Source organism: Echinops telfairi, unplaced genomic scaffold, assembly GCF_000313985.2.
Source record: "Echinops telfairi isolate 266 unplaced genomic scaffold, ASM31398v2 ScPeMD7_7458;HRSCAF=8496, whole genome shotgun sequence".
In the NCBI taxonomy this organism is placed as follows: domain Eukaryota; kingdom Metazoa; phylum Chordata; class Mammalia; order Afrosoricida; family Tenrecidae; genus Echinops; species Echinops telfairi.
The window spans coordinates 3,698,606-3,710,253 of NW_022111358.1; the positions used below are offsets into that span (position 1 = coordinate 3,698,606).

Below are 11,648 nucleotides of genomic sequence, written 5' to 3' on the forward strand. Positions count from 1 at the left end.
GTGGTGGAGGGAGGGCAAAAAATGAGAAGCTGATACCAAGAGCCCAAGTAGAAAGAAAATGTTTTGAAAATGATGATGGCAACAAATGTACAAATGTGCTTGACACAACAGATGGATGTGTGGATTGTGCTGAGTTGTAGGATCCCCCAACAAAATGATTTTTTAAAAAAAGGAAAATGGTCTAGTGGAAGGTAACATCATAAACTATATCTGAACTGCAATACAACATGCCTATATATGAGGATTCTATGTATATATACAAATCTATTCTGTTTGCCTTTATTCAAAATGTCAAACACAAAGAGATTGGCTCATTGTATATAATAGTATTTTCTTATACTTATAAGTGTAAATTATAATTTTATAAGTATATACTTATTTTCTTATACTAATTCATTATTGTGTACCATCATATCAACAATCATTAAATGTAGGTACTGATGTCTGACTATTCCATTATTCTTCCAGTGAAATTGTAACTATTTCTATATTGAAATACAGTGCATCTAACTTTCTTATAAAGAAATTTTCTTATATTTTCCTTTTATATCACAGTTTTATTATATCTTACTTTTAAAATTCTATGTATACAGGTAATATTTTCTAGGATAGTAAAAGGGTATTATAAAATATGTTTAATAAAAGAGGGAGCATTTTAGTATTATAAATCACTGATTACGTCCCTGGTTTTCTTTATTCCCCATCTGGAAACAACAGGAGACTCTAAGTACACCTATAAAAGCTTAAAAATACATACAGTCCAATAAATTTTTTTTCTTGGTTTCTTGTTTTTTAAGCCTGTTCCTGGGGTAATTTGGGGCACTGACTCAGAAAATTGCAATGTATAGACTATATCAGCTCTAGTTTCATAGACATGGTGTTCCACTATCTTTTCAGATATTAGGTTAAAGTAATTTATTAATTTATTATCTTAGTTTTAAATAAAAGAATAATTAGACTCATAAATTACAGGATAAGACAAAAGGCAAGAAGGATTTGAAAATAATTAGACATTAAGGACTTCCAAAGAAAGCTGTATATGGACCCATGGCTGCTAATTGATTACACACAGTCATTCTGCAATCCTTAACAGATTTAAGTTTGGACACTCAAAGAGGACAATTGCTCTCTATCCTATGGGGCCGCTATAATTTGGAATTGATTATAGGCAGAGGATTTTTCTTTGGGGCATGGTAGACTGCAATATATAGAAAGACTACTAGTTGGATATTGCAAAACCAGAAAACAGCTTGAGAAGAGTGAAAAATAAAAAGAAAATTGAAAAAGCACATATATCAAAGGTGTGAGGGCCATTTAAAGTGTCATAGCAATTTTCATAAATATTTTGAAGATATACATTTTTCTTCTTCAAATTATGCACTAGACATTTCAGAACACATATTAAATATTTCAGAGGTGAGGCTGACTTCATGCTTCCTTATAAGAAAAGTTGTAACTTTTTAAAAAAGAGGTTCTGTGCACAGGCAGAAGGAGCCGTGGTGGCATAGTCTTGTCTTTCTCCTGTGGAACATCTGGTGCGTTTCGAACTGCTTACCTTGTGGATCACAGCTCAACCTGTTCCACAGGAGAAGGAGGAGACTTTCTACTCCTGTAAAAAGTTGCAGTCTCAGAAATTCACATTGGCAGTTCTACCCTGTCCTGTAGGGTCACTATGAGCCGGCATCTACTTGATGGCAGTGTGTGTGTGTGTGTGTGTGTGTGTGTGTGTGTGTGTGTGTGAACAGGTGGAGAAGTTGTGAGTTGTGCTATCATCTTATAACAAGGCTTGAACGTTTTAATAATAAAGGAGTTTGATAGGTTTCACAACAAGAATCTCTCCTTATTGTACCAAACTCACTAACAGTCAGTTTATTACAACTCATAGTAACCCTACAGGACAGAGTGGAACTTTTCCTGTGAGTTTCTGAGCCTTTAAATCTTTATGGGAACAGAAAAAAGTCTCCTGTTTCTCTTGCAGAGAAACTGGTGGGCTCAAATAGCTCCTCTGTGGTTAGCAGTCAAACACTACGACTATCAGAACTCCTTATTTATTGTTCAGTAACTCTTATTTCTGGTCCCTTTTTAAGCTAACAAATTGGATAACTATTATTCAGTTACTAATAAAAGTGAGGTGGGAAATTCCAGGTTCATGTAGTTTGCACTGTTCTAATATATCTTTGGATCAGAGGGTACTATATGAAGCAAAACTTGACCAAAATATTTAGAACAACATAGACTACTTTAAATAAAGCCAGTGTGCACTTCTGCCTCAAGCTAACTAACACTATATTAAAATATCCTGATTTTTTACGGGAAAGCAGAGTGAAGAGTGGTATTTGACATATGCTATAGATCTGAAAAACTAGAGTTCATAGGGGAAAACCGGTGCCATTTAAAAAAAAAACCCAACAGGTCAAATATACCCAGAAACAAGTCTAACATTTGAGACACCAAAATGTGTTCGCCAGTGTAATATTTCTCTCAGTACTGACTCTTCATTTGAATTCAGCCAGCCCCTTCTCCCTTCAAAAGAAAAGAAAAGAAAAGAAAAACACTACAGTAATAGGCAGACTTACCAAGCTGGAAATCTGGATTTTGAAAAAACTCATGAAGAACATTCTGAACCTGTAAATCAGAGGGGGGAAAACATATAATACTCAATTACATAGATACTATAACCATATACTATATATACTACCCATTTCTTTTAAATTAAAAAACAATACATGCTTTTGCTAGTTAAGTCCTAAGAGATCCTTTTAAACCAGCAGCCAAAATACCAATGACCCACATTTAATTTATACAATACATTAAGATGTGTAAGAAAACCCGAAAACCTGAGGTATTTGACATAACTTCCGTGGCTGACTCAGGTCCAGATTCATATTCATTTTCTCTCTCTCTCTGCCATTGAATCAATTCTAATTCATAGTGACCAGAGAACATAGGGTAGAACTGCCCCTGTGGGTTTCCAAGACTGTAACTCTTAACAGGAGTACAAAGCCTCATCTTCCTCCTGCGGAGAAGCTGATGATTTCAAACTGCTAACCTCACAGATAGCAGCCCAACACATAACCACTATGCCACCAGGGCTCCAGATTAGGCTCTATTTATTCTCCTTTTGCTGTATTTCTGCTTTTCACTCATAACCGGGCTCTTAGAAAACTGTACCTTCCCCTAGCAAATAATGGTAGGGGTCAGGAATGCGGTTACATTGTTCCAGGAAACCTACTATGCACGTCTTTCCTTGAAAAACCTGTTCTCAGAATAACATCCTTATGCCAGACCCCCTGTAAGATTGCTTTTGTAAAAACACTTATTCATGCCAGCCCCAAGATGTCTCCAGATTAGAAAAATAAGTTATTTCAAAATATTCATAATCCTTCAACAGAAACTTCTAGATCTTATGATAACCCTATGACTGATTACACAAACTCTAAATATCAACCAATCAGAAAACTGCCTATTAGATATGTCTGCTTTTAGACCATTCACTGACACTGACTCTAGCTCACTGGAGAATATGATAGTTTCTCCTATATGCCTCCCAGTTAAAATTATTCTATTCCTCAATATACCTCACCATTTATGCTTTTCTAGAGTGTCAGATATTTTATTCTATATTTCTGGTGTCAGAAGTGGGATTCCAAAGGTACATCACTTGTTGCCTAGGAGTTCAGCACCTAGACCTTGGTACTAGCTGAATTACTTGTACTCTCGGGCTCTACTTTCACAAACTCTCAGGAGTAAGAACATCTCAAATATATGCTCCACTTTCCTTGTACCATAGCTCTTTGAATTATATCGAGCATCTCTTTCTGGCCCCAAATCTCACTTATTAGCTTGCTGGTTTGAATTTGTAGTTACCAGGTGTGGTATAGTTGTTCCTACATTTTCTCAGAGTCTCTTAAGCCTCAATGAATGTGGACATGGCTTTCGGCAAAATATATAAATAAATAAAAGTTCTTAGCGTGTTCACCACAAACTGAAAGACACTTCTGAGGTGGACTAGGTACTTCCACCAACCCCCAGAAAACTTTCACCTAACAAAGGCACGTTGTAAAGTAGAAAACAGACCAAACTCCAAGGCAAATTTCTCATAGGAACCTCTGTCTGGCTTTAGGAGAATCAAATTGTCAGCCTATCTGTTTAGACTATGCATACACTGTTTTTGTTTGTTTGTTTGTTTGTTTAACCTATGCATGTTAACTCTATTTTTGGAAAATGAAAAATGCCACATCTAGCAGCAGCTAGGACCCACCCTCTGGGACTCAAACCAGCTACACACACAACCACTTCGGTTCTAGAAGTCCTCAGATTTGTGTGTTGGGCATCACCTCACTACACAGAGCCTGGAATATCAATGGCCAGTCTATGGTTCTTTTGAGTTATCTAAATTGGTTTCTCTCGGCAGTGAATTAGAAAAGCCTCTCAAAGCACGCAAGTCCAATGGGACGCGTACATGACTGGGATGTAAAGCACGCACAGACATCAGGGTAGCAAATTCCTTCCCCACAGGATACTGCGTCTGAAATAGCTAAACGAGAGACTGCAATGTCAAATTTCTGCACTCCTTTACCATTTCTCTCCCCCTCTCTATCTTTCTCTACCTGCATATACACTCTCTCCAGTTACGCTACTGAAAACTATGCCACTATTCCAGATACCAGCAGGGTCACCCATGATGAACACATTTCAGTGGAACTTCTAAACTAAAACATACTAGAAGGAAGGACCTGGAGATCTACTTCAAAAAAAAAATCCAGTGAAAACCTTATAAGCAGCAGTCAAAACTGATGGAGATTGTGTCTGAAGATGGATATGGTGCTCTCGGGTTAGAAGGCACTCAAAATGCAGCCGGGGAAGAACTGACTCCTCACAGCAGAACTGATATTATTGATGTGGATGGAGGAAAGCTTTGGGGACCTTCATTGGCTGATGTGGCAGGACTCAAAATGAGAATATGTAAACATTCACTAACACTCTGAAAGCATTATGTATGAAGTATGAATTTAGGAAAATTAGAAATTGTTACAAGCAAAATGAGAGGCGTGAAGATCAATATCCTTGGTAGTGGTGAGCTGAAATTGACTAGTATTGGTCATTTTGAATTGGACAATCATATGGTCTGTTATGCCAGGAATAACAAATTGAAGAGAAATAGTGTCACATTCATCATAAAAAAAAACAAACTTTTCAAGGTTTGTCCTGAAATACAATGGTGTCAGTGATAAGAAGATATGCATATGCATAGAAGGCAGATCAGCTCACAAAATTACTACCAAATGTACACACCAACCACTAGTGCTAAAGATAAAGAAATTAAAGTTTGCTACCAAATTCTGCAGTTTAAAATTGATCAAACATGCCATCGAAATGCACTGATAGACTTCAACCTGGTGCACAAGAAGTGAATGCAACATACCAGCATGAAGCAGCCAACCAATAGAGAGGTCTCTATTGAGGGGCTACTCCCAATCCCAACTATGTGTACACCCCCCTACCCCACGCCCGAAGAATGCACTTCAGGGGACAGCACTGAAACTACAGCTCAAGGAGAAGGGCGTGTCTGATAAGAGCACACAGAAGCAAACGAAGAGGGAAGGGGAGTGGAACACATCCTGGCCCACCAAACCCTGAGGATGAAATTCCTGCTTAGAGCAGCCAATGCACAGAGGACCATAGGGCCGGCCCCACCACGAGGCATGACGTCCCTCACTAAACCATAGTGCTATGGGGAACAACACTGGAGACACAGTGCAGAATTGTGCCCATCTGACCCCACCACACCAGGGCGAAACACTAAGGACAGATACCAGAACAGCGAGGGGAGCAAGGCAATGAAGTCGTCAGGGAATACCAAAAATAAACTTTGGGGTCAGGGCGTGGCACCCCATCAAACTTGACTGGAAAACACTCCTAAAGGTCAACAAACAGACCTTGGGTTATTTTTTGGAGGTTTTTTTTGGATGTTTTGTTTCGCATTGTTTTTGTGCTTATTATTATCCGTGCATGTCTATCTAGATAAGATAGGTGGGATAAACAATCTGGAGGAGAAAACAATGGGACTGACTGTTGGAGGTGGCATGGGAGAGGGGAAGGTGGGGGGGGGGAGAAAGAGAGGTGTCAACAAACCCAGGGACAAGGGAACAACAGTGATCTAAAATTGATATCAAGGAGGGCATAAGAGACTTGGTGGGGCTTATTCAAAGGCAACATAGTGGAGAGGAATTACTGAAACCAGAAGACCAAACGTGATAGTGGGACAAAAGGAAAAAGAAGAAAGAACTAGGAGGCAAAGGACATTTATAGAGGTCCAAATACAGGCATGTACATATGTAAATAAATTGATATATAACAATGAGGATCATGTACATGTGTTTATATGTTAAGTATTAAGGTAGCAGGTGGACATTGGGCCTCGACTCAAGTACCCACTAAATGCAAGAACACTTTGTTCTAATAACCTGACATTCTGTGATGCTCACTTTTCCGACATGATCACTGAAGACAAAATGGGTGCATAAGCAAATGTAGTGAAGAAAGCTGATGGTGCCCAGCTATCAAAACATACAGCATCTGGGGTCTTAATGGCTTGAAGATAAACAAGTGGCCATCTAGATGAGAAGCAACAAAGCTCACCTGGAAGAAGTACACCAGCTTGTGTGATCATGAGGTGTCAATGGGATCAGGTAGCAGGCATCAAAGACCCAGAACAAAAAAATCATATCAATGTGAATGAGAGGGAGTGTGGAGTGGAGACCCAAAGTCCATCTGTAGACAATTGGACATCCCCTTACAGAAGGATCACAAGGAAGAGATGAACCAGTCAGGGTGCAGTAAAGCACCGATGAAATATACAACTTTCCTCTAGCTCTTTAATGTTTCCTCCCCCAAACTATCATGACCCAAATTCTACCTTACAAATCCGGCTAAACCAGAGCATGTACACTGGTACAGATAAGACAGTTCAACACAGGGAATCCAGGACAAATAAAGCCCTCAGGACCAATAGTGATAGTAGTGGTACCAGGAGGGTAAGGGGAAGGTGGGGCGAGCAAGGGGGAACCGATCACAGTGATCTATATATAACCCTCTCCCAGGGGGACGGACAACAGAAAAGTGGGTGAAGAGAGACAGCGGTTGGTGTAAGACATGAAAAACAATTGATAAATTATCAAGGGTTCATGGGGGCGGTGGTGGAATGAGCTGATATCAGGTCTCAAGTAGAAAGAAAATATTTTGAAAATGATGATGGCAACACATGTACAAAGGTGCTTGGTACAATGGATGGATGTATGGATTGTGATAAGTGCTGTAAGAGCTCCCAATAAAATGATTAAAAAAAACAAACAAAACTAATTTTGCCTTTTTCAACAACATAAATGACAACTGTGGTAGTTGAATAATTTCAGGTAACTTGAAGAAATGTCGACGTGTAGGGTTGGAGTTCAACCTGTCAATCAGGTCACAGCCTGATGACGCCTCCTTGTGGGTGTGGCCTTCTCTTTCTGCCTTCACTTTCCTGCTGTTGAGCTACTCTGAGACCTGCCAGAGCCCTGGAGATGTTACCACCACCATTGGACCCACACAACTTTGCACCATCTAGCCTGTGATATTCTTGCATTCGGCATCATTGCATGACTGTGTGAGTATGAAGAAGGACTTATGGACTATTATCGGACATATGGACTTGAGTTGGACTGGGTTGGGACTTTTTGTGATATATAATTACTTCTAGATATAACGATATTTCTTACATATGTGAGTGTCCCTGGACTTGTTTCTCTGGTCAACTCGGTCTAACACAAGTATACATGCGGACCTCACCAGAGGAAATTCACAGGGATTTCTAAATTTGTGGAAAGAGATAATGGAAAAGTCAAATATCAGTCAGTGAGAACAAGGAGAGGTTCAGATCGAAGAACACAACATCAGATGCTCATATGCAAGTGCAAGTTGAAAGGGAACAAAATCAAAATGAGTCCATGAGAACCAAAGTATATCCCAATTGCACTTGAGCCATTTGAAGAATAGACATGAAGCATTGACTATAACGACGAAAGACCAAAGAAGTTGTGGATGGCACCAAGGACATTGTACATGGAGAAAGTCAAAGCTCATTCAAAAGACAGCACATTTTAAAAAGGCTTAAATGTATGTCAAAAGACATTGAAACTTGCTCTTCGTTCAGTTCAGTTACTGAACAAAGAATAGCTAAGCAAAAGGTAAAAATGAAGTTAAGAAATGAACAGAACATTTCAAAGGATGGCACGAGAAGATAAAGTAAAATTGGTCTTGGTTTTCTAGTGCTTCTACAACAGATATATCACCCGGATGGCTTTAACAAAGAGAAATTTATTCTCTCGCAGTTTAGGAGGCCAGAAGTCTTCATTTTAAGGTGTGGGCTCTAAGGAAAGGCTTCTCTCTATTGGCTTTGGGAAAGGTCTTTGTCATCGATCCTGCTCTGGGGTGAAGAGTTTCTTAGTGTAAGGACACTGAGCCCAAAGGATCTGCTCCATTCCTGGATCATCTATCTTGGTGATACGAAGTCCCTCAGATCTCTGCTCCTTTGGCTAATCCAGTTCACATTTCAAAAGAGATCAACTCACATGACATCATAATCCTATAGATTGCTTCCTGCCTAATTATTATAACTGTCTCCCATCCCCAACATTTGTCTGTCATTGTGCCATACTTTGGTGGCTTGCGTGTTACTATAATGCTGGAAGCGATGTCACTAGTATTTTTAAATCCCAGCAGGGCCACCAAACGTGAAAAGGTTTCAGCAGATAATTCCAGACAAAGAAGGAATGGCTGTCCAGAGGAATTAGTCACTGAAAATCTTATGGCTAGCATTGGAACATTGTCAGTTACTGAAAACCTAATGAACAGAAGCTGAACATTGTCAGAGATAGTGCCAGAAAATGATCCCCTCAGGCAAGAAGGCAGTTAAAATTTGAATGACAATGAGCTGCCTTCTCAAAGTAGAGTTGACCAGAATGACATGGATGAATGAAAGCCTTTGGGAATAAAGCCTTCAGGGCCTGGTCTTGATGATGGGGCATGATTCAAAGTGAGACGACAGATCTGTAAACAACTATTAATAATCAAAACACAGCAGTACAAATCTAGGAAAATTGGAAGTCATTAAAACACGAAACGGAACCCATAAAGATCGATATTCTAGGTGTTAGTGAATTGAAATGAACTGGCATTGGCCATTTGAATCAGAAAATCACGTGGTTTACTATGCTGGGAATGACACAAGCAAGAGAAATGGCATTTCATTCATCAACAAAAGGGACATTTCAAGATCACTCTTGAAGTATAATGCTGTCGATGATAGGATAATCCTAAATGCATACAAGAAAATCCAATCAATACAACTATTATTCAAATGTATGTACCTACTACTAAAGCTAGTGAGATAGAAATTGAAGAACTCTACCTATTTCTGCAAATTGGTCAAATATGCACTCAGATGTATTGATAATCATTGGCATGTGAAACACACGTACAAAATTTGGAAAACAAAAGGAATAAATAGGAGCTGGAAAATATAGTCTTGGTGATAGAAACCAAGCTGGAGGTTTTATGAGATATTTTGGCAAAACCAATGACTTCTTCATCACGAAAACATTTTTTTTTCAAAACCACAAAATACAACTATACACATGGACTTATCCAGTTGGAATGCACAGAAATTGATTACATCTGTAGGAAGAGATGATGGAGAAGCTCAATATTAGCAGCTAAAATGAGGTCACCAGGCAACTGTGGAACAGACCATCAATTGCTCAGATGTAGGTTCAGCTTGAAACTGAAGAAAATTAAAACAAGTCCACAAGAGGCAAAGCATGATGTTGAATATATGCCACCTAAACTTCAAGAAGAGATTTGATGCATTGAAAACTAATGACAGATGACCTGGTAAACTGGGAGGGGACATCAGAACATCATTCATGAAGAAAGCAAACGGTCATTAAGAAAACAGGAAAGAAAGATTGAAATGGATGTCAGAAGAGATTCTGAAACTTGCTTTTGATCATGGAGTAGCTAAGGCAAATGGGGAAAAGCTGACGTAGTCAAAGAGTTAAACAGAAACTTTCAAAGAGTAGCTGAAGAAGACAAATTAAAATAGTACAAAAGACCTAGCGTTAGAAAACCAGAAAGAAATAAAATGTTCTGCATATCTTAAATAGAAAGAACTAAAGACCAAATTCAGGCCTCAACAAGTTGCAATAATGAAAGATTCCATGGGCAAAAGATTGAATGATGCAGGAAGTATTAAAAGAAAATGGAAAGAATACAGTGTCACTGTACCAAAAAGAACTAGTCGACATTCCACCATTTCAAGAGGCAGTATATGAGCAAGAATCAATGGTACTGAAGAATTCCAAGCTTCACTGGAAGCAATAGCCAAAGCCAAGGATCCAGGAAATGATGGAATACCAATGTTTCAACAAGCGTCTGACTGTGGGGATCATAACAAACTGGATAGCCTTGAGAAGTATGGGAATTACAGAATAACCCACTGTTCTCCAGTGGAATCTGTATAGGGAAGCACTCACTCCTGGAAGAAGTCCGTATTCGTATCCATTCCAAAGAAAGGTGATTCAATGAAATGGTCAAATTAAAGAACAATATCAGTGATATCACATGCAAGTAAATTTTGCTGAAGATCATCCAACAAAGGTTGTAGCTGCAATTTGACAGGAGGCCACCAGAGGTTCCTACAGGATTCAGAACAAGGGATATCATTGCTGATGTCAGCTGGATCTAGGCTGAAAGCAGAGAACAGCAGAAAGATGTTGTTTTATTGAGTATGCAAAGGCATTTGACTGTGTGGGTCATAACAAACTTTGGATAGCCTTGAGATGAACAAGAATTCCAGAAAACTTCTTTGTACTCCTTCAGAACCTGTATCTGGAACAAGAGGCAGTTGTACAAACAGAGCAAGAGAATACTGCATGGCTTAAAATCAGGAAAGGTGTGTGTCATGTTTGTATCCTCTCAGCACACTTATTTAATCTGCATGCTGAGCAAATAATCAGAGTAGCTAGATTATATGAAGAAGAATGTGACATTAGGATGGAAGGGAGGCTTAACAACCTGCAATATGTAGATGACACCATTTTGTTTGCTGGAAGTGAGGAGGACTCGATGCACTTCCTGATGAAGATCAAGAATTGCAGTCTTCAGTATGGATTACAACTCAAAGCAAAGAAAGCAAAAATTCTCATAACTCAATAAATCACATCATGATAAATGGAGAAAAGGTTGAAGTTGTCAAGGATTTCATCTTGCTTACAATCAATGTTCATGGAAGCTGCAGTCAAGAGATCAAACAATGCATTTCATTGGGTAAATCTGCTACACAAGACCTGTTTAAAGTGTTCAATAGGAAGGATGTTACTTTGAGGACTAAAGTGTGCTTGACCCAAGCCATGATATTTCCAATTGCCTCATATGCAAGTGAAAGTTGGAAATTGAATAAGGAATATTGAAGAAAATAAATGTAATTGGATTGTAGTGTTGGAGAGGAATATTAAAGTTACCGTGGACTGCCAAAAGAACAAACAAATCTGTGTTGGAAGAAGTATAACCAGAATGCTCCTTAGAAAAACTGACGTCTCTGTCCTGGA

General features: G+C 38.9%; 1 protein-coding gene across 1 annotated transcript in view; it reads right to left on the reverse strand.

Annotated features, from left to right (window-relative positions):
- The window catches only part of EFCAB5 (EF-hand calcium binding domain 5), a 138,727-nt gene that overhangs the window by 96,443 nt on the left and 30,636 nt on the right, over positions 1 to 11,648 (reverse strand). The window contains exon 4 of the mRNA XM_004707321.2: positions 2,559 to 2,625. Coding sequence (XP_004707378.2) covers positions 2,559 to 2,625 — 67 coding nt within the window. The remainder of the gene's footprint in view (positions 1 to 2,558; positions 2,626 to 11,648) is intronic.